The following is a 27,840-nucleotide window of genomic DNA, read 5'->3' as shown; positions in this document are numbered from 1 at the left end:
GTATGGTGGTTCCTCAGGAATTCAAGTGAGGAACGGATGCATTTTATCTCTAGTGCTCCAGTGCATAAATGTATGCACATGTACATGAATACATGTAGCACATAGCCTACCATGTCACACACTCCAGCTAATGAGAATGAAGACAGTGAAATCATGCCACATATTTTCCAACACCATCAATGTACCAGCTCAATTCTTGTTGCATTTTACATATTGCAATTATGTGCCCTAGTGCTGGGTAGAAATGGTCAAGGAGAGCATCCTCCTGAATATATCTGGGCAAAGGTAAAGGATGTTGTAGATAGTGAGATGCATTAACTGATTTCTTTTGGCAACTCATAAGTGTTATAATTCACAAATATCAATGTTTATCACAGTTCAGATACTGGTCATTGGGGAGGGCATTCACTTAACTGTAGAAATAATAGTCATGTTAAGAATGAAGAGTATTATTCTCCAGCTATTTAACTTTTTATAAAAATTCCCACTGAAGTAATGTAGGTTAAATGTTGAAGAATTTATGAGGACTCTGGTTAAAAATAATGTAAGTTTTTGTTTTTTGTTTTTTACAGGAGATTCATAGAGTGAGAAAGTGCAATGCATATCCAGTCTCCTGAGTTGTTCACCCTCTGTTTTTGTCATGATCAAATGCTTGACTGAAGAAGTACAAACCAGTTTGCGTTCTGGGGTGGCCATCACTTCTCTGGGACAGTGTGTGGAAGAGCTTGTCTTCAACAGCATAGATGCCAAAGCAACATGTGTGGCCATTAGACTGGATTTGGAAACCTTTAAAATCCAGGTTGTAGATAATGGCTCTGGGATGGGAAGAGAAGACATCAGCAAAGCAGGGAACAGATACTTTACAAGTAAATGCTATTCTGTGAAAGACCTAGAAAATTTAACATTTTATGGCTTCCGTGGAGAGGCTTTGGCAAGCATTGCAAATATGGCCAGCATAGTAGAAATATCATCCAAGACAAATAAGACTGCAAAAACGTTTTTGAAATTATTTCACAATGGGAAAGGACTGGAAGTTTCTGAAGCAGAACTGAATAGACCAAGTGTTGGAACAACAGTGACTGTGTACAACTTATTCCACCAGTTACCTGTACGAAGAAAATGCATGGATTCCTTACTGGAATTTGAGAGAGTAAGGCATAAGGTAGAGGCACTTTCACTTATGCATCCCTCGGTCTCTTTTTCATTAAGAAATAGTGCATCCTGTTCTATGGCACTTCAGCTGCCCAAGACAAAAGATGTGTGCTCTCGGTTTTCTCAAATTTATGGTCTAGGTAAATCACAGAAATTGCGAGAAGTATATAATAATTCTGGAGGATTTGAGATAAGTGGCTATATCAGTTCTGAAGGGCATTACAATAAAAATATTCAGTTTTTGTACGTGAATCATAGACTAGTTCTAAAAACAAGACTGCATAAGCTAATTGATTTTTTAATAAGGAAACAAAGTGTTATATGTAAAACAAAAAGTGGGCCTGTGACTTCAAGTCCTGCTCGCCATCGTTCTGGTCCAGAGCTCTATGGAATCTTTGTTATGAATATCAAGTGTCCACATGATGAATATGATGTGTGTTTGGAACCTGCAAAAACTCTAATAGAGTTTCGTAGTTGGGATGTTCTCCAGCTTTGCATTGAAGAGGGAGTGAAAGCCTTCTTAAAGCGAGAACTTCTGTTTATTGAGCCAGGTGGTGAAGATGTTAAGGAATTTAATGAAAACAATGGCTTTTGTTTGAGTTCTGCTGTGGTTTTACATCCTTCTTTTTCTGAGGAGGAGCACACTCAGGAGAATTTCAAGAGAGCTTGTGATAATATTGTGGATTCTTATGAAATGTTTAATCTACAATCAAAGTCTGTCAGAAGGAAAATAAATATTGAAAAAGAGACATCAGATCACACAGACCCCACTAACAATGTTAAGGAAACAGTTGCTCCCCCAGATTTGGCTATCAGTGAGCCAATTCATAAAAGTAGTAGTAAAGTGGAAAATCCTTTCCCCAACAAAAATAGCACCACTCTTGATCTTCCAAAATTGAGTAACCTACACAAAGAGCCAAATGCATGTGATGATCCACAGAGTGAGGTCATAAATTCCAAGTATCCACAAAAAGGCTGTGGACAGGACTTGTCAGATACTATACAAATAGACAACAATTGTGGGAAGTTACTTTGTTCTGGCAAAGACACAGACAGCCTGCATAATCCGGCATTTCAGGAAAGTAGCCACAGCTTTGCAACTCTTGGACATTTTGTAAATGTGAGAGATGTTAATATAGGCAAACATCAGTTTCCCTTTAAAAATCACCTGGTGGGAAAATACAGGATGGCAGAAGAGGATAGAGAGCCTTCTGTGGGGTTAAATTCTCATGGTTTAAATTCCCATGGAGAAGCAGCAATGGAACAAGAATCTTTAAAATTATGTTCTACAGGCCTTATAGTGCACTTGATGCAAAATCAGCCACCAGATAGAACAGCAGACATTAACCATTTATCTAACATACTGCCCGTATTAGGTCCAGTAAGTGCCAGGGATGTATTTGACAAAAAGCTACCATTTTCTAGTACTCAAGAATGTTTGAGGAGAACTAAAGGAGGTATGTACACAGGAAATGGCAATGAAAGCATGGAAATTGGGCAAGTGTCAGGCCAAAAGAATGAGATGGATTCACTTCCTTCAGTTGGCAGCGCTGACTTCGTGACACAACGTGCCAAACAACTGATTTCTATTGCTCCATCTGGTTCTGTTCATAATGTAGATAGCATAACCTCAAGAAAGCAGCCTGAAAATTTAACTAGATTTGGGCGTGGTGCCTTCAAAAAACTAAGCTTGCACTCCAAATTAGGGTCCTTAGATAGATTCAGGAGATGTTATGGAACCATCAAGAATACACAATTAGTATATAAAGAAAAGGGGAATGAGATTGCAGTCCCAGCCTGTGTTGTGTCTTTCACTGATAAGAATAAAAACCTTGAACACTCAGATATTTGCGACCTTCCAGTTAAAGAGCATATTGGATGTAATGATAATGACCATGATTGTCTTCTTTCCTTGGAAAACTCTCAGTCCTGCTCTGAGGAAAGGAGGAAAACATATGTAAGAGTGAACCCTCTGACTCTGACAGATAACTCTCAAAGCAGAATAAATGCTCCAAGAAGCTCTGGATTCAAAGGAACACTGGCCTCTAAAGTGTCTAGAATGAAGGGAAGCCTTAAAGAAACAATGCATTTAGAACCCAGAGGGCAACCTTTTGAACAGCCCCAATTGTATTCCTGTCCCCAAAATGAAGGCAGATATGATCTCTTATCTCAGAATAATCTTTTGCAAAGTAACTATTCTGTATCTAAGATGTCCACAAGAGAAGTAGGGACAGAGAGCCAGAGTTTTGCACCATGCTTCCTAGAGACTAACAATCCCATGAATATCTCTAACACAAAAGCAGTGGATATGGAAGATACTGTCAGCCTTTGTTTTATTGACACCGATGGAGACTATGTAGTTTCCCAAAAGAGAAAATTGCCATTGCCGGATAAAGAGGTATGTCCTGAAAACACCTGTGAAGGCACAAGTGCTGTGGATGACTCTTCAGAGCAAAATGTGAACATCTGTGATCCTATAGTGGTCCTCTCGAGTAGCAGTGAAGATGCTACAGATGAAGCAAATCCAGCTGAAAATGAGGAGTCACATCCTTCTGAGTGGTTTGATCACTTTGATGCATCCTTAGGTAGGACAGTATACATCAATAGAAAGACTGGACTGAGCACCTACAGCGCTCCTAGTGAGGAACCGAAAGCTGTATGTACAAAAGATATAAGTACAATGGCTGTAAATGTTGTCATGGAGAATGGTAAGTTCATGATGTCTAGCTGTGGGAGCAATACTAAGCAGGCCTCCTCAGAACAAAGTTTCATCTACCACATATAGAATGTTCTTGCAGAGTTCCAGTGGTCAAAGGCAATAGCATGCTTGTTTGGTACATTTTTATCCCATCCTTGATCCAAGGAGGTCAGTGTACATAATTTCTCTCCTCCATGTTACCTTCACATGACCCTGTAATGTAGATAAGACTGAAAGAGAGAATGAGCTGCCATGACAAAGGCAATTTGAAACTTGGTCTCCAACACCCTACCCACAACACCACACTGGTTCTGAATCCTGTAGACTTCATGCTGTTAGTTTCTACTAGTATAAGCATGGTTCTGGCTTAATTCTGTTCTCTTGTTTCAAGAATGTTAGGCTATTGAGAAGATAAAGCTCAGTATACAGGAAGTAACTTGATGTCTGCCAGTTGATTTTATTTATTTATATTTACATTTATAGACTGACCCCATCAAACCAGTCATCTATGGTAGTTTACATTAATATAGAATAATTAAATAACAGTTAAAATAATCAACAATCAATAAAATTAAAACCTTATAGGCCAGATAAAGTTGTCTGAGACAGCCGGTTGAAATAGAGTTAAAATCTAAAGCGAGGAACAGGGGAGGCCCAAAGACGATCAATTTGTATGACTGTTCATACTGGCCTCAGCCATAAACCTGGTGGAAGAGCTCTGTCTTGCAGGGCCTGTAGAACTGTGTCAGCTCCATCAGGGCCCTGATGTCCTCTGGGAGCTCACTCCACTGGGTAGAGGCCCGAGCAGAAAAGTACAGATGGACTTCTTTGTGCCAGGGACTTCTCTGGTGGAGGTCAGATGAACTCCTTGGGGGCCGGGGACTACCAGTTGGCTCATTGTAGCTGACTGAAGCGCTCTCTGGGGAACATATTCAGATAGGTGGTTCCGTAAATATGCTCGGCCCAGACCACGTATGTCAGCCTTTCTCAATGTTTTTACCACTGAGAAACCCCTGAAATATCCTTCAGGCTTTGCCTGATGTGATCATGCAGAGTATGGTTGGGAAGCAAAGCTGTGTACACACCAACACAGGGCTTGTCTCCTTTCGACCCCCTCCAAGCCCATCATTGGCTATGGGGGGGGGGCAGTGACCATATATGGCCATATTACCTGATAAATGTTTAACAAAGTTTTAAAATATACATTAAAAATCAATTAACTCTTATTCAGGAAACTCGTAGGGCATATGGCCTTAAGGCAGGGTTTCATGAAACCCTGGAAGAATTTCCTGAATGGGTGAGAATTAATTATTTTTTATATATTTTTAAAATACACTTGTTAAATGTTTATCAGGTGATATGACCATGTCAACCTCTCTCCCCACCATGGGCCAATAATGGGCCTGGGGGGGATGGGAAGAGGAGGGGTGAGTGTGTACATAGCCATGCTTCCTACAACTATGCTTCTGCACAATCACGCCATTTCTGGGGTTTCTTGAAGCCTGAAGAATGTTTCAGGGGGTTCTCAATGGTAAAAGAGAATGGCTGTCCTAATCATTGGTACTGATACCTTGAAGTGAACCCAGAACTGGTCTGGGAGCCAGTATAGCTGCTGCAGTACAGGTCTTATGTGGACCCTCCATGGTGTCCTAGTGAAGACCTAAGCAGCAACATTTTGGACCAGTTGTAATATCTGAACCAGGGTCAAGGGTTGGCCCATGTAGAGGGAGTCACAGTAATCCAATCTAAAAGTGACCATTAAGCTTAACTTGGCGAAGGTGGCAAAAGGCCAGCTTTGTTACTTCCATTGACTGGGAGGCATCAAAAATCATGCTCAGATTTCTGGCACAGTCATCAACTACACTCTGTCCAGGGAGGGCAGGCATGCTTCCTGATCTGGCCCTTTTCTTCCCAGCTGCAGGCCTTCCATCTTTGAGGGGTGTCAGGCCATAGTTTGGGAAACTGCTGTCTTGAGCCAGCTTGGTGTAGTGGTTAGGAGTGCAGACTTCTAATCTGGCGAGCTGGGTTTGATTACTCATTCCCCCACATGTAGCCAGCCGGGTGACCTTGGGTTTGCCACAGCACTGATTAGACTGTTCTGACCGAGCAGTAATATCAGGGCTCTCTCAATCTCACTTACCTCATAGGGTGTCTTGTTGTGGGGAGAGGAAAGGGAAGGCAATAATCAGCTGCTTTGAGACTCCTTCGGGTAGAGAAAAGCAGCATATAAGAACCAACTTTTCTTATTGCAGATGAACATTTAATGTGCACATTTCCTTGATAACTTCTCTTTGGTCATTTATAACACGTGTAACTTTTTTCCCTTCAGTGTAAGGCATTTTAAAAAGCGTAATTATTTTCTGGGACTATTTTGTAGATCTAGCCACAGTTTGATCTTTGAATAGTAAAAATAACAGGATGAATTTGCAGATATGTCTGTAAGAGCATATACAGAAGTAATTCTTTCATTGGCTATTTAGGGTTCCAGTACACATGTCATCCTTTTAGAAGTGAGTTTATTGTTCCATTCCTTCCAAGAGCTCAGAAAGAGAGGCATTTGCAGAGCCAAGACTTCAGAGGTAGGCCCAGTTTGCCAGGACATAGAGTACTATGTTAAATAAAAACAAATCAAAGAAGGCTGCCAGCTGTCCCAACAGGAACTTGGAATTACTCATGGTCTGTTAACAATGGGACTTGTATGACTCACTTAATGTGTGAAATTGGAACTAATTCTTTTAGGTCAAAGTCAATTTTTGAGTGAGTGTGGCTAGTATGAGATGCCCAGTTCCATGCAAAAGTCTATCTCTGGTTTGAGGAGAAATTACTTATGTCCTCTTCTGATTGTGCTTTCATTCTAGGCTGAAAATGGCATCAAATATAATTTTTAAGATCCAAGCAAAGTTGAATCATTGTTCTGGTATGCATCTTTTCCCAGTGGGAACAGAATGGGCAGCTGACTTTGTGATCTTTTAAGATATGGTAGGGTGTACTAAAATACAGGCTGGACAGAGAAGCAGATGCCATTTTAACAGTCCTTTCCAAAGCTTATTGATTCCAAAGGGGTAGTCATATTAGCCTGCTTAGGTATAATAACAGAGGCTCTTGTGGCACCTGGAAGACAGCAAAGTTGAAAAAGAGATTTGTGAGCCAGAGTGCAGTTCATTAGATGCATGAAGTGCCATATTCAGTTGACAACAAGATTTAATCTCAAAGCTGCAAATAGCAGAAGATGGTGGTTATAATAGGAAGTTATTACAAAGAATACACCATTTCCTAGGGCAAGGTGTAGTCTCTTACATTGTAGAGCTCACATAAAATGAAACTCAGTGGGAAAAGTAAGTTATTTACTCATAATGGGCATGATCCTCTCTGTGCTCCTGTGACAGGATGATAAATTGTATGTATATAGCAACTGCATGCCTAGGAGAAATGTAAACAGTGCTTGCTCTAAGGAGGAGCCGTACTCTATAAAACTTCCAAGTTACATGCCATATTAGTTGATTGATTTAAGTAGTTTCTGGAGCATTTGCCTCTTAGTATTTTGTAAGCACTTAAGCTCTGTTTTGCCTTTTGGCGTGGAGGGATAGAAAGCCATTCTGTTTTTCACAGAATGCCACATACCTTTAACAGCAGGATGTCTAGAAGGTGTTTATTGGCAGTGTGATTAGTCAGTTAGAACCCTGCTTAGGTTTTGTGAAGATTTAAAAACCAATAAAATCTTATTGGAAGTTTCCTTTGTGCTGTTCTTGTTGAACACTTACCTGAAAGAGAAAATTCTCGGCCAGGAACACTCTCTTACTTCTTGATGAATTGGATAAGTAGAATAACTCTGAATAACATGCATAAAAATAACATGCAAAAGAATGTATTTGTAATGGGAAGAAAAAACACCTTTGTGGATGTATTTCAAATTTGATAGCATATCTAGTTTTCCTTTATAGAAAAGAAACATCTCACATGTGAAACAGCCTTTAAAAGTCAAGATTGTATGCATGTTCTGTTCCAGATGCACAAGGAGAATCTCTTCAGTCCGTATTTTCAGAGTGGAACAATCCTGTGTTTGCTCACTGCCCAGAGGTAGGTTACATTAGGTAGCCAAAAGTTGAGGGAGGGGGGGATTATTTCATGATTGTATTATGTTGTGATATTTTTTGAACTGATACAGGACCATTTGCTATCTGTAACCACTCCGTGGGAGCGGTAGAAATAAAACAGTAAGGGCCTTCGAGGAGGGCCCTGTCCAGGATGGGGAAGGGTACTCATTGACCCCTTCCCCCAGAGTGACGAGCGGGCTGCCCAATCAGCAGGCGCAAAGCGCCTGCGAATTGGGCCCTCCATGTGTCAGTCCAGTGACAAGCGACCAATTGCCAGCTGCTCATAGTGCAGCTGGGGATTGGCCGCTGGCACCAGAACTGATGAGTCGGGAGGGGAAAAGCGCCTCCCGATCCGCCCATTCCCTGCCGTGCGCCTCTCAGTCAGCATGGCTGGCGGCTCAAAGAGCCGGCGACTGCACTGCCCAGGAGCTGGAGAAAGGCTGCAGCCCAGGGGGTGGGAGGAAAAAGCCCTTCCCCACTGCCCCACTGCCGGGGAAAGGCTGCAGCCCGAGGGGTGGGGGGGCCAAGGCTGCCTTTGGCGCGGGGCTCCGAGCCCTGCGCTGAAGGTGGGAGGGGTTGGGGGAAAATGAGTCGAGGGGAAGAGTGGGGGCCAGGGAGTGGGGAGGGGGGCCGCTGTTTGGGGGGCCTCCCCAACCACCGCTGCCCACTAGCGCTCACTGTATTTCGGATACAGCGGGCTTAATTTCTAGTTATTATATAAACATTTATTATGTGTGTATCCAGGGTTTTTAAAATTTTTTTGTGGCTACTGATTGTATGTAACAACGATTGTAAAAGCAATGATCACTGCACTCTTGAAGTTAGTGCTAGTTTGCTTAGAATTTTTTTTACTGGAAAGCCAAAATGCTTAAGCCCCTATTACATTATTGGACCAAATTGAGGAGAAAGCACTGCCCTCTAAAATGTTTTCCCCATCTGGAAATTAAAATGTTTATTACATGGCAATGTGGTTACTACGGTAAAGCTAACTAGCCCCTAATATGTGATAGAGAAAGAAAAGATGGATTTTTTCATTCCATATCGCTGACACTGGTATGTTCTCCTCGTTTTCAGAACATTCAACCAATGTGAGAGTTACCTCTGCTTTCAAAAGAGCTTTTTGCATTGGTGGAAAGTTCCTTGTGCTCTAGGAACACAGAATTCAGGCACAGCAGAATGAGCTGTAGATTCCAACTAATTCATGTTTTATGTACTGTAATTTTAAATTATGTTTCTTTTCCTCATAATAGATACTATCTCTACTTTCATTGCATTGACAGTTTGCAGCTGAATCTAATTGAGATTAATGTAACCCATTTCCAAAGAACCTTAATAGATGTGGTCATAAATGTACAAAATTCGTGCTAATATGCATATATGTACTTGGCTTTGTTGTTGTTGTTATGTGCGAAGTCGTGTCCGACCCATCGCGACCCCATGGACAATGATCCTCCAGGCCTTCCTGTCCTCTACCATTCCCCGGAGTCCATTTAAGTTTGCACCTACTGCTTCAGTGACTCCATCCATCCACCTCATTCTCTGTCGTCCCCTTCTTCTTTTGCCCTCGATCGCTCCCAGCATTAGGCTCTTCTCCAGGGAGTCCTTCCTTCTCATGAGGTGGCCAAAATATTTGAGTTTCATCTTCAGGATCTGGCCTTCTAAGGAGCAGTCAGGGCTGATCTCCTCTAGGACTGACTGGTTTGTTCGCCTTGCAGTCCAAGGGACTCGCAAGAGTCTTCTCCAGCACCAGAGTTCAAAAGCCTCAATTCTTTGACGCTCGGCCTTCCTTATGGTCCAACTTTCGCAGCCATACATTGCAACTGGGAAGACCATAGCCTTGACTAAACGCACTTTTGTTGGCAGGGTGATGTCTCTGCTTTTTAGGATGCTGTCTAGATTTGCCATAGCTTTCCTCCCCAGGAGCAAGCGTCTTTAATTTCTTTGCTGCAGTCCCCATCTGCAGTGATCTTGGAGCCCAGGAAAATAAAATCTGTCACTATCTCCATTTCTTCCCCTTCTATTTGCCAGGAATTGAGAGGGCCGGATGCCATGATCTTTGTTTTCTTGATGTTGAGTTTCAAGCCAACTTTGGCACTCTCCTCCTTCACCCGCATCAACAGGCTCTTTAGGTCCTCTTCACTTTCTGCCATTAGAGTGGTATCATCTGCATATCTGAGGTTGTTGATATTTCTCCCTGCAATCTTGATCCCAATTTGTGACTCCTCTAATCCCGCATTTCTCATGATGTGCTCTGCATACAAGTTAAATAGGCAAGGCGACAGTATACAGCCTTGCCGAACTCCTTTCTCAATTTTGAACCAGTCAGTGATTCCATGTTCAGTTCTCACTGTTGCTTCTTGACCTGCATATAAATTTCTCAAGAGACAAATAAGATGCTCTGGTATTCCCATCTCTTTAAGAACTTGCCACAATTTGTTGTGCTCCACACAATCAAAGGCTTTAGCATAGTCAATGAAGCAGAAGTAGACGTTCTTCTGGTACTCCCTAGCTTTCTCCATGATCCAGCGTATGTTGGCAATTTGATCTCTAGTTCCTCTGCCTCTTCGAAATCCTGCCTGTACTTCTGGAAGTTCTCGGTCCACATATTGCTGGAGCCTAGCTTGTAGGATTTTGAGCATAACTTTGCTAGCATGAGAAATTAGTGCGATAGTGCGGTAGTTTGAACATTCTTTGGCATTGCCCTTCTTTGGGATTGGAATGTAAACTGACCTTTTCCAATCCTGTGGCCATTGTTGAGTTTTCCAAATTTGCTGGCATATTGAGTGTAGCACTTTTACTGCATCGTCCTTTAAGATTTTGAATAGTTCAACTGGAATGCTGTCACTATCACTAGCTTTATTGTTGCTCAGACTTCCTAAGGCCCATTTGACTTCACATTCCAGGATGTCTGGCTCCAGGTCAGTAACTACCCCATTGTGGTCATCAGGGATGTTAAGCTTGCTCTTGTATAGTTCTTCTGTATAATTTTGCCACCTTTGTTTGATCTCTTCTGCTTCTGTGAGGTCCCTACCATTTTGGTCCCTTATCATACCCATCTTTGCATGAAACGTTCTCTTCATATCTCCAATTTTCTTGAAAAGATCTCTGGTCCTCCCCATTCTATTGTTTTCTTCTATTTGTTTGCACTGTTCATTTAAGAAGGCATTCTTATCTCTTCTAGCTTTTCTCTGGAATTCTGCATTCAATTGGGTGTATCTTTCTCTTTCTCCCTTGCCTTTCACTTCCCTTCTCTCCTTAGCTATTTGTAAAGCTTCCTCAGACAGCCATTTTGATTTCTTGCATTTCTTTTTCTTTGGGATGGTTTTAGTTGCTACCTCTTGTACAATGTTGCGAACCTCCGTCCATAGTTCATCAGGCACTCTGTCTATCAGATCTAATTCCTTAAATCTATTTGTCACCTCCACTGTGTATTCGTCAGGGATATGATTTAGTTCATACCTGAGTGGCCTAGTGCTTTTCCCTACTTTCTTCAATTTAAGCCTAAATTTTGCAACAAGAAGCTCATGATCTGAACCACAATCAGCTCCTGGTCTTGTTTTTATTGACTGGATAGAACTTTTCCATCTTTGGCTGCAGAGCACATAGTCAATCTGATTTCTGTGTTGACCGTCTGGTGATGTCCATGTGTAGAGTCGTCTCTTGGGTTGCTGGAAAAGAGTGTTTGCTATGACCATTGTATTCTCTTGACAAAATTCTACCAGCCTGTGCCCTGCTTCATTTTGTACTCCAAGGCCAAACTTGCCTGTTATCCCGGTTATCTTTTGGCTTCCTACTTTAGCATTCCAATCCCCCATGATGATAAGCACATCATTTTTGGGCGTTGCTTCTAGAAGGTGTTGTAGGGCTTCATAGAACTGATCAACTTCATCCTCTTCAGCAGCAGTGGTTGGGGCGTAGACCTGGATCACTGTGATGTTGAATGGTTTGCCTTGGATTCGAACTGAGATCATTCTGTCATTTTGGGGATTGTATCCCAAGACTGCTTTTCCTACTCTCTTATTGATTATGAATGCTACTCCATTTCTTCTGCGAGATTCTTGTCCACAGTAGTATACCTGATGGTCATCTGAATTAAATTCACCCATTCCTGTCCATTTTAGTTCACTGATTCCTAAAATGTCGATGTTCAGTCTTCTCATTTCTTGTTTGTCTTCTCATTTCTTGTACTTGGCTACATGGACTTAAAAATGGAAGCAGTCTCAGTAAGGGACTTTGAATAGATTAGTTACCTTTGACATGCATGCCCTCCTTAAGGGAGGATATAGATTAACAGCTGAGTAGAAGACTTCGTAGTGGTGCATGCTCTGGTTACATCTAGTTTAGACTAATGCAGTGTGCTCTGTATGGAGCTAACCTTGTGGAATGTCCCAAATCTACAATTGGTGCAGAATGTTGTAGCCAGAATTCTGGCTGAAGTGGGCTGAAGTAGGGACCATGTCATTCCAATCTTGTTCCACTTACACTCACTCTCAGTTTGTTTCCAGTCTCAATTCAACGTTCTGGTATTGACTTTTAGAGCTCAATAACTTACAGACTGTCTACTCTCATATGAAGCTACCCAATCATTATGGTTATCTTTGGAAGCCCTTCTTTGGGTACCCCCGCCATCTGAGGGTAGAAAGTTGAGAACTCAATAAAAGGCCTTCTTTGTTGTGGCTCCAAGATTATAGAATTACTTTCCCAAGGAGATTTTTCCCCTTCTGTTCCCATTTATCATGGTCTTCAACCAGTGGGTGAAGACTTGACCTTCCATCCTCTTCATGTCTTTTAAATATCTGTTCCACATAATATATTTCTGGTAAGGCCTTGGTGGAGGAGCGTGTCTCATGGCTTATGTGCCATTCAGCGCTTAACACCCACTTAGGGCAGCTGTCCTTTCCCTGAGTGCCTCCTCCTCCAACTGTCTTGCCTGTCTGTCCAGCAGCCAGCCAATCGCCTTCTGTTCCCCACCCCTGACCACCCTCCTGTTTCCACTTCCCTCTGAGGCTCAGAGGCTGCAGAACCCCGCTGCGTGAGAGCTGCCTCTGCCGGTGAGTTCCCTTCCCAGGAACCTCCAGCCTGCAGCCTTTCCACGTCCTAGGGGGAGGGAGAGACCATCCACAGAGTTCTTCCACCTCCCCCCCCCCCAATCTAGCACCTGTTGTATTCCTGAATGCAATGGGCTTGGCCCCTAGTAGATAGATATATTGATGTATTGATATTGATGTATATATTGATGTATTGATATTAATGTGGACATCCTAATATGTTTGACATTCTTTGTTTTGTAGGTTGCTCTTGATGTGAGCAGTGGGCAGGCTGACAACCTTGCTGTGAAAATCCATAATATCCTGTATTCTTACCGGTTTACCAAGGATATGATTGAGTCAATGCAGGTAAGCCTCATATGCTTAAATGGCACTATTGTCGCTGTCACTAGAAAAACATTGTCTTCAGTGTTGCTGAGATGTAGATTGGTAAAGCCACAGATCTTCTCATTCACCTCCACATCCTCTATGATAAATGCTGTCATGTACCAACAATTCTGCCACGTACTCTGGCAAAACTGGACTCTGGCTATGGAAGAAGACAATGGACACAATCAGACTTTGAAATGGGACACACAAACATGTGGGTGGGCATTTCACAGTGTGATCCTAGTTGGGGTTACACCCTTCTAAAGCAATTATGGGCTTACAGGGTTGCACTGTCTGCTCTTCTAGTTATTCAATAACATTTTTGAAAGTTTCAAAGAAATTTCAGAGGGTAGATCCTGTGTGAAGTTGTTGAATTGGAACTGATATGTAAATTTGACACTATCAGACTTGAGCTCACTATGAACTGGGAATGAGTAATTTACTAAATATTCTGTTTGTATTATTTACCAGTTTGTCACAAGTGATCCACACCCGCTCTTGGTGGATTGTTCTTTTGTCTGATTCTTGTTTGTTGTTCTGCAAAATAATGCAACATGCCACTGTCCTGATTGCTGGGTCTTCTGGCTTTGCAATTCAATAACTCTTTCCTCTGCCCCTTCCCTTTTTTTTCTTTATGTATCTGTGTATATGTTTCTTCCAACTGAATGTACCTCTTCATGCATCTGATGAAGTGGGTGCTGGCTCCTGACAACTTACATCATAGGACAATTATTTGTATTTAAGGTGCAACAAGACACTTTGTTGTTTTGGATGCAACAAGCTAGCACAACTAACAAAATGTTTGTTTGTTTGTTCTTATATTTATATACCGCTGCTCTCAAATGTCTCGCGGCGGTTTACAAAGTCAGTAAAAACACAATAACCCCCCCTAAAAATACCCCTTAATTAGACCTTGCTGCACATTTAGACAACTTTAAAGTTTTGTTGTAGAATGATTAAGCTTGATAAGTGGGCTAAACTGAATACAATGAAGTTCAATAGGGACAAATGTAAAGTCCTCCATTTAGGTAGAAAAAACCAAATACACCAATATAAGATGGGGGGAGACTTGTTTTGGCAGTAGCATCTGCGAAAAGGATCTAGGAGTTTTAGTAGACCACACATGGAACATGAGTCAACAGTGTGACTCAGTGACTAAAAAAGCAAATGGGATTTTGGGCTGTATCAAACAGAGTATCGTGTCCAGATCATGGGAGGTGATGGTACCGCTTTACTCTGCTCTGGTTTGGCCTTACGTGGAGTACTGTGTTCAGTTTTGGGCACCCCAGTTGAAGAGGGATGTAGACAATTTGGAGTGTGTCCAGAGGAGGGCAACAAAGATGGTGAGGGGTTTGGAGGAGGAGGAGGAGGAGGAGTTGGTTCTTATATGCCGCTTTTCCCTACCTGAAGGAGTGTCAAAGCGGCTTACAGTCGCCTTCCCATTCCTCTCCCCACAACAGACACCCTGTGAGGTAGGTGAGGCTGAGAGAGCGCTGATATCACTGCCCGGTCAGAACAGTTTTATCAGTGCCGTTTTATCAGTGGAGACCAAGACGTATGAAGAAAGGTTGGGCGAGCTTAGTCTGTTTAGCCTGGAGAGAAGACGACTGAGAGGGGATCTGATAAACATCTTAAGTATTTAAAAGGGTGCCATATAGAGCAGTGGTCCCCAACCCGCGGGCGGCGGCCCAGTGCTGGGCCGCAAAGGCCTTGGCGCCGGGCCGCAGCTCCCTTTTCCCGCCCCCCTCCTGAAGCGAGAAGCACGCCAGGCTGCAAGCTTCTTGTTTCGGGAGGGGGGGGGAAGAGAAGCTTGCTGAGCCGCAAGCTAATCAGCCGCTTTGGTGGCCGATTTGCTGGCGGCCCGGAGGGGCCGGGAGAGGGAGCCGCGGCCGCCGGCATGGCAGGCGCAAACGCACGTGTGCAGCAGTCCACGCATGCACGTTTGCGCTGGGGCAGCCGCGCATGCACGGGGCCCCGGGACGCCCTCTCCCGCCACTCCGGAGCAGCGGTCCGCGGCAACCGGAAGGTTGCGGACCACTGATATAGAGGATGGAGCAGAGTTGTTCTCTCTTGCCCCGGAGGGATGGACCAGAACCAATGGGATGAAATTAATTCAAAAGAAATTCAGTCTAAACATCCGGAAGAAGTTCCTGAAAGTTAGAGCGGTTTCTCAGTGGAACAGGCTTCCTCGGGAGGTGGTGGGTTCTCCATCTTTGGAAATTTTTAGATAGCCATCTGACGGAGAGGCTGATTCTGTGAAGGCTCAAGGGGGGGTGGGCAGGTTACAGTAGATGAGCGATAGGGTTGTGAGTGTCCGGCATATTTTATTATTATTATTATTATTATTATTATTATTATTATTATTATTATTATTATTATTATTATTATTATTATTATTATTATTATTATTATGCGATTTATTAGTGCAGGAGGTTGGACTAGATGACCATGAGGTACCTTTCAACTCTATGATTCTATGTTTCTATGATTCTCTATGATTCTATGATTACATAGTTACTATTTGGAATTTTTAATCAATAATTATCATTTCCATGTGTTACAGGTCCTTAATCAAGTGGACAATAAATTTATTGCTTGTTTAATCAATACTAGGCCAGATGAAAACAAGGAAATGGGTAAGAGTTCTGTCCCCTTAAAATTAATAGGGATTAAACTTTTTGACTGGACATGGAATGGAAACAGAAAAAGTATATCAAATCAGCCCAATGGTCCATCTTCCTTAATATTCTTGTTTCTTCTTGTTTCTGTGCCATTTTAGCCCAAGCCAATTCCTACTGATGCATGCACAAGATTTTAATTGTGATTTTTGGTCTTTCACTGCAAATATTTAAAAAGCATATGTAGGAAGAGGTGAGTTAAAAGCTAAATTATGTGCCTGAGGACACTTTCACACAAGTAACGTAGCACAGACTGAAGCTGCTGACAGATGTATAGGCAAGGTTGTGAGTGGGCTGGCACAAACAAATAAGAAGAGTACTTAACTAAAACCCCCAACAATGTAAACTATGCTGTACAAATTGCAATGTATTTTGCTTCCAAAGCTCTAAAAACATTATTAAAAATAAACCAGTGCCATCCAGCAAATACTTATTCAGAACTGGATAAGTAGAGCACAAGTCATGACCATGCAGAATTGCTTGTGAAATTGCGTGAATGCAAACTATGGAAGTCATTTACCATACCATACCAATTGAGATGAAATGTTGGCTAATGTTGAGAAAATGGGAAATCTTCAACTCTACAGTCAACTAAAAATTCTCTGAGTAACTGTGGCCAAGTCTGTCTTGAGGCCCCTGAGTCTCTTACCCCACTTTTTGCATGGCTCATTCACCCAGTTTCTACATGTGTACACCTCTGTATCGGCCTAGGTTTGATGGAAGGAACCTGAACTAAACCAATATCAAAAAGGTAGTCAGTCACTCTAAGAATGAAATGCCAGGCAGCTCCTATATTGGGTATTGCAAATACCCTCCCATAGAGGGATTCAGTAGAAGGCCATTTTCCCAAAGACCCGGGGAACATCTTCCTATCTGAAGAACTGAGCAGTGACTCATAAAAGCTCATTCCCTGCCACAAATCTTGTTAATCTTTTAAGGTGCTACTGAGCTCTTGCTCTTTTCTACCTCTACAGACATACTGCTAACCATCTTCAACTAACAACCCAGACTTTCCAAACTATAAACAATGGGTCTATTCTGGCAATTTCCCAGTTGTTTTAACAACTGAACTGGAAGAACCCTGCTCTTTCACAATCATGATAAGTACCCAGCCATAGATAGTTATCTATCTAATTTCCAGATCTCACCAAGGAAACATATTTGATACTGTCCTGGCACAAAAGGAAAACTCCTTTCCACAATACAGACAAAGGATTTCCTTTCAGGCTGGCTCATTTTTAAAACATAGCATTTTAATTATTTTTTTTATATTTCCTCATTCTAATGCACACAGCCGATCCCCTCCTTAGTCCCTGTAAAAGGGTATAAAGAATAACATTGCAGTTCATTTTTGGTTTGGAATGCACCCCATCCTTTCAATTGGCCTCTTAACTTTTTCTGCTTCATGGGCTTGTCTCCATGTCGCCTTCCTCTGCCTGGTCAGTTTTAACCCTCCCCCCCCCACCACACACACACACACTGCTTCCTCCTGTTTCTCTCCAGGAGCAGGCTCAGATTTCTTGCTTTCCCACTTTTAATTTTATTCCCCAGTAGGTAAGCAGTTTTTCTAGGGAAAGGCATGTGTCATTCATTGCATTGCTCTTTTCTTTCTGTAATTTTCAATGCTTTTTTCTACTTGTATAATAAAAATTGTAAAAGCCCTTTCTGTTTAACAGTCCTTTTTCCCTTGCTTTTCATGGTGTTGATCTGAATTTGGACCTTAGTATACACAGGTTTAAGAACCCATTTATACTAAAATACCCCAAATACATGTGTTTTTTTTCTGTGCTAGCTAAGGGGAATGCCTTTGCACACTACAGCTCTTACTGTAGACTGATTTCGGTAATTATCCCTTTCTCCCTGGCCTAACCTCATAGGATGGGAATAAAATGAAATAATAACTGAAATACATTTATACTGAAAAATATGGTAGAAATAAAGGTGATTATCTCTTTTTTTCCATTTCCAGATGGAAACCTTCTTGTGCTTGTGGATCAACATGCCACCCATGAACGTATCCGTCTCGAGCAACTTATCATAGGTACACATTCAGAGGAGGGAGCACAATGACTTCAGTCCTGAAAAATGTAGGGGAAGTAGGGACTATCTGATCAGTTGTGATGACCATATAATTAATTTCAGAGAATGGAAATACGGCATTAGCTTGAATGGGTACTTGCTCAGGAATGACCAGTGATGGCAAAACCTCTGCTGGTTTCTTTTGTTCTCTCGTGTTCTCATACTTTTAGCAGAATGGAGGTCACTTAAACTGCCTACAAGGAATGTAGCTGCTTCAAGCCTTAGGAGTGTCTGGCGAGTACTCTGTAATACTCAGCTGCAGTCCATTGTGCATGTAACAGTTCATTGACCTCTTTATCAACAAGAGCTATGGATTTTCAACAGAGAATAGTCCAAGAGAAACTGCTCTGGTTGTGACTTGGCAGCATAACTGCTAAAGAATGTGAAATGCCCTCTGGGACTGAGGGAAGTGTTTGTTGGAGGGTTTAGTAATAGTCATACACTTTTAACAGTTTACTCTGTTGTATTGTGAGATGTTCATTTATTAAAGGAAATGTTGTAATGTTGCTTATTAAGGTGGCTACAATGACACTGGTTGGAAATCCATGTCTGCTAAGAAGGCTGTTGCTGAAGGCAGGCTGAAGTACAGAGAATATTTCTGCTTCTGATCTTACTATCAGTTGCCAGAGAATGTGGCCATTTCTTATTGCATCCATGTGCTGTGTTCCAAACTTGAGGGATAGGGTGGGGGGTGGTGGGGCAGACATTGACGATGGCTTCTGTATGCTAGTTAAAAAGCTATGCATTTATTCTGCCCTCAGATTCCTATGAGAAGCATTATGAGACATCAGGTAAGAAGAAGTTGCTGACTTCCACTGTGAGTCCACCAATGGAGATTGAGATAACAGAGGAGCAGAGAAGGCTCTTATGGTTAGTACTAGCCACAGTGTTAAATATATTGGCTGTATTTTAAGTGCCAATGCTGGAATTTTCCCAGACTGTACTGGAAAGATGAGGCAGTTCATCAACTGCAGTGTGGAAGAGAAAAGCAAAGGGCCAAGAGAGTCGGTCACTGGAAAGAAGTTCTGGAAAGGAGCTTGTGTTTAGCCTACTGAACAGAAGGGTGGGGTGAGGGAACATGTTGCCAGATTTCTAATGTTTAAATGTGTGTGTGTGGGAGGGAAATTAATTGATCATTCTGACTTAGAGGGTTGAGTTTTAGGTGATTCTGCTTAATCCAGACCATCACTGCTTCTAGGTAGCCAACAAATGTTTCTGGGGGAGAATCCAGATGACCATCCATCAGGAGATAAGTTTGCCACAGGCAGAGGAATGTGTGGTTAAGCATGAGAGAAACTACTTTAATTAAGAACATCTGGATATTTTCTCTGTGGTTTGGGTGCCAAATTGTCGTGTTTTTTCTCTACGGTACCGCACAACATGATTTTTTATTTGTTGTCTTTTTGTGGTTTATTGGTTGTTCCCCTGTGTTTCTCAAATAAGATCAAGAAGGGTTTGAGAATGCATGGAGAAACAATGAGGAAACCGCAGAAAGGGACAACAAATGGAAAAGGATGTTGTGAAGAAGAGCTCGTTCAGCTTAGCACCCAACCTGTGGGAAAACTTCCATGTGAAAGGCATCATTGTAATAAACAACTGAAGGAAAATGTGAAATCCTGGTACTCAGAGATTTTTCCAAAAAGGTTTCCATAGATATTTTATGTTTTTAGTTTTCAGCAAGCAATAGAAAAATGGGCAAATGAGAACAAGATGCAATTTAATAAAGATAAGTGTAAAGTTCTGCATCTGGGTCAGAAAAATGAAAAGCATGCCTACTGGATGGGGGATACGCTTTTAGGTAACACTGTGTGAATGAGACCTTGGGGTACTTGTGGATTGTAAACTAAACATGAGCAGGCAGTGTGATGCAGCGGCAAAAAAAGGCAAATGCCATTTTGGGCTGTATCAACAGGGGCATCACATCAAAATCACAAGATGTCATAGTCCCATTGTATACGGTAGTGATCCCCAACCTGTGGGCCGCGGACCACATGTGGTCCTTCGACTAATTGGAGGTGGGCCCCGAAGGATGCCTTCCCCCCCCCCGGCCCTTTACTTCATCCCCCCCAGCCCTTTACAACACACTTCATTGTTGTAGCGTGTCTGTATCTTATTTTGAAGGGATGTTTAAACATTACCATAGCGATCAGAGAGCGCTAGGGCAGTGGTTGAGAGTAGAGGAGTAAACTACCCCCCCCCCCGGGCCTCAGTAAAAGCCGTTGAGTGGTCCCCGGTGAGTGGTCCCCGGCGTTGAGTGGTCCCCGGTGATAAAAAGGTTGGGAACCACTGGTATACGGCACTGGTCAGACCACACCTGGAGGACTGTGTGCAGTTCTGAAGGCCTCACTACAAGAAGGACGTAGATAAAATCGAAAGGGTACAGAGGAGAGCGGCGAAGATGATCTGGGGACAAGGGACCAAGCCCTATGAAGATAGGTTGAGGGACTTGGGAATGTTCAGCCTGGAGAAAAGGAGGTTGAGAGGGGACATGATAGCCCTCTTTAAGTATTTGAAAGGTTGTCACTTGGAGAAGGGCAGGATGCTGTTCCCATTGGCTGCAGAAAAAAGAACACACAGTAATGGATTTAAACTACAAGGACAACGATATAGGCTAGATATCAGGAAAAAAATTTTCACAGTCAGAGTAGTTCAGCAGTGGTATAGGCTGCTTAAGGAGGTGGTGAGCTCCCCCTCACTGGCAGTCTTTAAGCAAAGGTTGGATACACACTTTTCTTGGATGCTGCGTTGAGCAGGGGGTTGGACTAGATGGCCTGTATGGCCCCTTCCAACTCTATGATTCTATGATTCTAAGCCACAAATAAGGATTATACATTGGGAATATTGGTATAATTGATAGGTTGCTTTTTTTACTAGGAGAGAATACAGCATGGTATAGCCTAACGTCATTAGGTCTCATTTATTTTATTGTTTCTTTTATTGGCTGTCCTTTCTCAGGAGGCTATGGGTGGCTAAGTAGAGTTGGTCCTTGGATGGGAGACTGCCAAGGAAGACTCTGCAGAGGAAGGCAATAGCAAACCACTACTGCTTCTGACTTGCCTTGAAAGCCCATTGCTGGGATCACTATAAATCAATTGCAACTTGATGCCATGTACATACATAATTATTTTCTTCCTCATGTAGTATTTGTGGAGGCCCTGGGCAAATACTTCTCAGCCTAGTTTCAGGTTCATCAATAAGATCCTCATATTCTTTACAGTAAAACCACACATCTGTCCAAATTAACACATCTCCCCTTTTCTTATTCTGTTTAAATGATTAGACAGTATTCTATTTTATTGGACTGTGACATTTTAAATTAAAAAGAGTAAGGCACATTGATTTGTTATTAATCTATTGTACTGTTTCAGAATATTTCTATCGTACATGGACCACCATAAAAGCAAACACAACCTTTCAAGGGCGGACGGCTTTAATCTTTGAACACGTTCTGTGCACCCTATATAGTTTCTGCTATGGACGTTTCCTCTTCCACTACAGCTTCTATTTGTGCATGATTTATGGTTTTCAGTGGGCCCTTATGCAAACAGTAGTTGTAGCAGAAGAGGAATCATACTTCATAGCAGATAATATCCAAGAATCTTTTCTTTGTAAAAAGAGCTCCAGATAGTTATGTGAATAAACCATTAAACAATGTGGGAAATCTGTTCTTTTTTTCTTTTGAGAAAGTGTAGTAACTATGGCTTGGGATTTTAAACACCCAAAGAAGGGGGAATGGCTGAGGCTGATCTTCCATTTCTGAGACTGACACTTAAATTTTAATTTGCAGTTGCTGTCACAAAAGTCTAGAGGAATGGGGGCTTGAATTATCCTTTCCAGAGAACAATCCCTTGCAGATTCTGGTAGGAAAAGTACCACTGTGTTTCGTAGAGAGAGAGGCCAATGAATTGCGCCGTGGAAGACAGTCAGTGGCTAAGAGCATTGTGCAGGTGAGATGGAGATGCAACCAACTTATTGGGAAGGATCCAGTGATGCTTGAATGAAAAGGAAAGCGTTCTTAGTGCTGCTTTACTTGTGCCAACAGTAATGCAGAAGTGGCAACATGTTGTGCTTTCCATTGTATTCAAGCAAGTTGAGAGTGGGACCAGTTTTCTACTTAATGTTTTATTGATTGTATTGTATGGATGTTGTAAGCCAGGGGTCCCTAACCCACGGTCCGCGGCCCGGTACCGGGCCGCAAAGGCCATCGTACCGGGCCGCCAGTGGCCGCACCTGCCTCCCCCCCCTGCAGCAAGAGGGGGGGAAAGAGGCCGGCGCGGCAGCCGCGCCGGCTGCCGCGCCGGCTGCAACGCTAACGCGCATGCACGTTTGCGCCCCCTGGTGGCCAAAACGCGCATGCGCGGCAGTTCCGCGCGTGCTCGTTTCTGAGCAACTGCGGCAGCCGGGCCGCTGGCTCTCCCCCACCCCCGGAGGCGGTCCCCGACCAGATGAAGGTTGGGGACCACTGTTGTAAGCCACCACAAGCTACCTGGTTAGGACCGGCAGCATAAAAATTAAATAAATACATATACGGTATGTACAGATTCATTATATTCTGAAATGCTAGTTATCTAAGATTCAATCAATAAACCTTTAATGGCATGAATATTATTCAAGATTATGATAACCACTGTGTTGGATGGATGACTAATAATTGTGGAGATACACACAACTACATTAGTCTGATTTTCATCTTTTTGCCATTTTATTTTAGGAGTTCATTCGAGAGCAAGTTGAGGTACGCTATCAAAGAAGAGCTCTGAATTGGATAGACTTCCACATTACCTTCCAAATGCTGTGATGTATATTTGAGTTCTTCCTTTAGAATCTTTCAGACAAGACTGGATCTCCAGCTAGTTTTTCCTTTGTCAATAGCAGCAACAAAGTTCTCAATCCAGATTTGGGCTATAGGTTGAGAGAAGGGAGGGGAGAGGAAGCCTCCACATCATTCTGCTTTCCCGATCTCCTCACATTCCTAGAACTGGTATTTGCACATTTGGGAAATCCATTCCAGCATCTTACAGACAACCTGTATCCTTCCTCAATCTAGGCAAATAGCAGCTGTCCTTCTACCTTGTAAGGATTACAAGAAAGTAATGTGTGCAAAGTATTTTGAACCCTGAAAGCACTATATAAATGCTAAGTGTTGTTATTATTGGAGCAGGAGCACCTATCTATTTCAGAGCCAGTGTTTACTTTGGCCCACCGGTAGGAGGAAATTCACTCCTTTCTTGAGGATTGTGAAATGTAGTCAAGCAGGAACATAGCTTCCAAAACAAGTATAATAAAGAGCAATCCTCAGAAGGGCATAAAAAGATGTTCATTAATAAACTAGGAAAAAAGCCCATTGTAAAAAAAATACAATGGGCGCTAGAAGGTGGGGGCAGAGGGAGGGACAGGGGAGGGGAGGGCAGTGCGCGGGAAGGAAGCGCTCCTGAAAGAAGACGCGTTGTCGAGGGAGGGCGGCGGCGGCGGGGCGTCCTTGGCTCCTCCTCGGCGGCTATCTTCGACTGCGGGCGGGTAGTGCGGGGCTCCCTTGTCGCTAGGCAAGGGAGTCCCCGCCAGCCGCCCGCAGAGTGGCTGGCGGGGATTCCCTGCCCGGTGGCCAGAGTCCAGTAGCACCTTTAAGACCAACAAAGATTTATTCAGGGCGTGAGCTTTCGAGTGCAAGCACTCTTCCTCAGACTAAGAACTCCCTACATGACAGTTGGAATATATAGCAAAAAATAATTCTGTTGAATAAGTAAACTGTGTCACACATCCAAATACAGCCATATGATAATTCTTTGCCAAAACAGCCAATCAGTCCCCTGGAATTCACTTGTAGTTCACAAAAACAAAGGAGAAATAAAACTGTCAGTGATCAAAGGCTCCCAACCCACCATTTGCTGTTTGCCCCGTCTGTCACCATACAAGTGTGAAACATTCCTGTAAGGGAATTGCTGGCAGTGAAGTTGAAGCCTGCAAGCTCAACTACTTCCACAAGGCGGTGCCAAAATCTGTGCTGTCACAGTAGCAGCATTGTGGCACAGGAACTGTTTTTAATTGTTGGGATATTTTATTGGTCTTTTTTGAGATTTGCAGTGATGTCTTTCTGTTTTCAGCTACTACAGACCACAGGAGGAGCACAAGGAACACTACCACGAACAATTCTAAAGGTTTTGGCTTCCCAGGCTTGCCATGGTAAGGAATATACTCTCCATACCACCTGACTTTTCTAGCCCTTCAGATAGCTCAAGGATAATTTTGTTAGTATGGATTTTGGAACAGTATAGACTGGCAAAATGGGTACCCCAAGCATCATTCTACCATTAGGATCTAGCACTTTGGAACTTGGGCCAGCTCAGTTAATTCCATGTTCCCCGTGGTAAATAAAACAAGCTGCCTGCAGAGATCATTTCACCACAGGCATCTCTGACACCTCTTACAGAAGAATCTGGAAGCATAACATTAAGATTGTTATGTTTTAGTTATGTGGATCTTCCATTATTCTTGGAACATATCTCTGAATACCAGACATTGAGGAAAGGAGATATCTTTAAGTTTGACTTGTAAATCTGATCAGGCAAAGCAGCTCTTCTGTTTTTAAATGTTGGAAGGGCTCCTTTCCCTTTATTCAGCTTCAGTGCTAGAACTGCTCCTGCTTGCAGAACTTCAATGTCTGTATTCCCCCCCCCTCCAGGTGCCATTAAATTTAATGACCCGATGACTTTTGAGGAGAGCTGCCAGCTTATGAAAGCTCTGTCCTGTTGTCAGTTGCCCTTCCAGTGCGCTCATGGGAGACCCTCCATGCTGCCTCTTGCAGATACAGCTCACTTGCAGCAGGAAAGTCAGGTATGTGCTATGAAGCTGATGAGTGCTTTAACTTAGTTCTGTGCAGATTCCATACCAACCAAAAGCTGAACCTAGTTCTCTTTCTCTTCTAGTTTAAAAGCAACATGTTCTTCATGTGGCACAGAGATAATGGTTATCTGAGGGCTTTTTCAATATTTTTAAACCTATGGGAGTGCAAAAATGTTTTCCTTTTTTTGGCTTACTGAAAATGTTTCATTAAGTAGAAAAGGATAATGAAGTATGGTGTTTCCCAAAAGATCAAATTTCCAGATGGACCATATGAGTTGTTGAGGATATCATGCAGGCAAAATCCCAGTTGAAACATGCCTCTGGGCTTATGTGGTATTAAAAATCCTCACTTCATTTCTTGCAAGGTAACCAACAAAGAAGTAAACTATGAGACTCATGGCAGACAGTATGGCTCAGTATTTGAAATGCTGGATTTGGACAGGAATTTTGAACTAAAATGCTAACTCAGCCATGGTCTCATGGGGATAATATTAGGCATATCATAAACCTGAGGGCTGTGTTTGCCTCTTGTAAGATTAGATTATAAATTCCTGTGCCATATAGGTTGCTGTTGCCTACTCTCTTGTGGTAGCAATAGGATTGAGCCAGCCTGAGGGGAATCTACTGGATGGTGCAGGACTTCAACCTACAACAGTGGCAGCAACTTCTTCCTCTCAGGGCAGCAGGAGGTCTTGCAAAGGCAGCTTGTTGGACTGGGTGTGCAGAGATAGCTGCTAGAAGCATTGTCCTTCTCTGCACCCTCCCCTTCAAAGAGCTAGCAACAGCTGTATGTGCTGACAGTACTGGACCTTCCCCAGACCCGATTTGGCTTGCATCATTCCCAACTGCTCCCCTCCCCCACTCATCCAGAGCAAGAACATCAATCAGGATCCAAGTACCTCTTGCTCGATTGCTGCACTTCTCAGCCAGATTGTGACTGCAAAACAACTTTTCTTGCAGCCCAGGACAGAAAAAGACCTTTGTACTCATGAACAGAGAAGTCTTTTTACAGACCTGAGAAAAGCCCCAATATTGCAGAAAAATCTGAAATCTTTAAAAATAAAAATGAGTGATTAATGGAAGCATCATCTGTCACATTAAAGCCCAAATGTTCGCAGTAACTACTGCAACTACAACTGTATTGCCAGCCTTCAAGCCTTGAACCTTCTCAGCAAAATGCAGGGAGAGGGGCAGGGCCTTTTTCAGGGCTCTTTTAGCATTTGAGGGAGGATTGAGCTAGGTCTGGCAGCAATAAGCAGGTGCTTTATTACCACTCCAACTGCTTGACTTCACCAGGAATTATTGCTTTCTACTATTCTACAGTAGCCATCTCACTAAAGTCAGTGTGGTATAGAGTTACAGTCTAAGATCTAGTGATCCAGGTTTGAACCCTAACTCTGCTGTGAATGTTTTCTTAGTGACTTTGGGTCACTCACACACTCTCAGCCTAATCTACTTTACAAAATAGTTGTGAGGATAAAATGAAGGACAGGAGAACAATGTAAATTGCTTTGGGTTGCCATCAGGAGGGAAAGCTGAGCTATATATGAAGAAATTAGATATTAGATATATCTGAAAATTGGAGGGGAGATAAAAGGTAGTTTGATGGGTGGGCAGAAGGAACAATTAGGATATGGGAGTTGCCACAAAGAGGGAAAGAAGAATCAGTGTGGGGAAGAAGATATATGTGAAAATGAAGTAGCCCCAACAAGTCCTTGCGACTTCTCCACTGTGCAAGTGGGACATAGGTTTACTCTCAGGTACTGGCTGCCAGGGCAAGGAAGGAGGGAAAGCGGAAAATACGGGAGCAGATAAAGGGAGACCGACCAGCTAGTGGGAAGTAGAGAAGGAAGCAGGGGAAGGGAAAACTAGATGCCTCTCATAAGTTCTTGCAGGTTCTCTGCTTTTTTAAATTTCGTTTGTGCAAGAAATACCTGATTATCGCCTGTACACATTGCTTCTTGGGAGGAAGACATTTGTATGGCACAGATTCTCATTTATTGTGCATAAACCCCTCTGATCATGTTCTTTGAATCGCCATTTGTATGGAAATAATCCTGGTCATTGGATTATATTCTCTATGTTGAGGCGTGTGGCGTCATATCATTAAATGTTCTTTTTTTCCTCCAGCCTAAGCCTAATCTGGCTAAACTAAGAAGAATGGCCAGAGCCTGGCAGCGCTTTGGAAAAGATAGAATCTCACTGAGGGAACATGAGCCCTCTCTCAATGCTTCGTTGGTTCCAAGCATCTCTTCTCCAGCAGCTCCTCCTCTGGGACACAAACTGGTGAGGCCCAGCTTGCAGCCTTGAAAGCCCCTCAGCATTCTGATTGGAGAAGCAGCCCAAAACTTAGTTCTGATTTCCTGGGGACCAGGGAAGGTCTCCATCTCACACTAAAACTGTGTAAGCCAAAGGCTTTGGAATGAGTATCTACATCAGAACCTTTACTCTGAGGAAGCAACAGCTTTTATAGAAGGGGACCACATATACTTCGCCATAATTTGGATTGCCACTGTTGCCCAGGCCAAGCAATATTACAGCTTGATCAATTGTAGCATGAGTTGTACTCAAACACTAATTAATCATGGGGAAACAGAATGCAGGCCAAAACTTCTGTGTGAATTGTCATAAGAATAAAAAGGGGCTTTTCATGCAACTAATTATCATAGCAGCAGATTGTTATCTGCAAATTAAGATAATCTGTGTTGCAAGGTATAAAACAAGTAACCCTAAGCAAAACAAAAACCTGTTTGTTTACAAGGCCTGGTGGTATTGAAATGCACTCCCCCTGCCCCCCTGGCCTCTCACTAAGTCATTTAACAGACTGAAGGTAGCTTTTATTACCAGTCATTTCTTCTATAGCTAGACTGTTACTGAGCTGT

General features: G+C 42.7%; 1 protein-coding gene across 3 annotated transcripts in view; it reads left to right on the top strand.

Moving 5' to 3' along the window:
• The window catches only part of MLH3 (mutL homolog 3), a 28,628-nt gene extending 904 nt beyond the window's left edge, over positions 1-27,724 (top strand). For 2 of the 3 annotated variants that reach the window (XM_077323250.1, XM_077323248.1), the window contains exons 2-13: positions 573-3,860; positions 6,331-6,429; positions 7,857-7,927; positions 13,236-13,340; positions 15,925-15,997; positions 18,009-18,080; positions 18,880-18,988; positions 21,906-22,065; positions 22,830-22,853; positions 24,220-24,298; positions 24,798-24,949; positions 27,089-27,724. In XM_077323250.1, coding sequence (XP_077179365.1) covers positions 641-3,860; positions 6,331-6,429; positions 7,857-7,927; positions 13,236-13,340; positions 15,925-15,997; positions 18,009-18,080; positions 18,880-18,988; positions 21,906-22,065; positions 22,830-22,853; positions 24,220-24,298; positions 24,798-24,949; positions 27,089-27,268 — 4,344 coding nt within the window. In that variant the 5' untranslated portion in view covers positions 573-640 and the 3' untranslated portion in view covers positions 27,269-27,724. The remainder of the gene's footprint in view (positions 1-572; positions 3,861-6,330; positions 6,430-7,856; positions 7,928-13,235; positions 13,341-15,924; positions 15,998-18,008; positions 18,081-18,879; positions 18,989-21,905; positions 22,066-22,829; positions 22,854-24,219; positions 24,299-24,797; positions 24,950-27,088) is intronic. The other variant, XM_077323251.1, reaches the window with a different exon arrangement.
• The last annotated feature ends 116 nt before the right edge of the window (positions 27,725-27,840 follow it).

Source organism: Paroedura picta, chromosome 2, assembly GCF_049243985.1.
Source record: "Paroedura picta isolate Pp20150507F chromosome 2, Ppicta_v3.0, whole genome shotgun sequence".
NCBI classification, from domain to species: domain Eukaryota; kingdom Metazoa; phylum Chordata; class Lepidosauria; order Squamata; family Gekkonidae; genus Paroedura; species Paroedura picta.
Note: the sequence above shows the minus strand (reverse complement) of the source record. Positions and strands in the feature narration are given on the sequence as shown.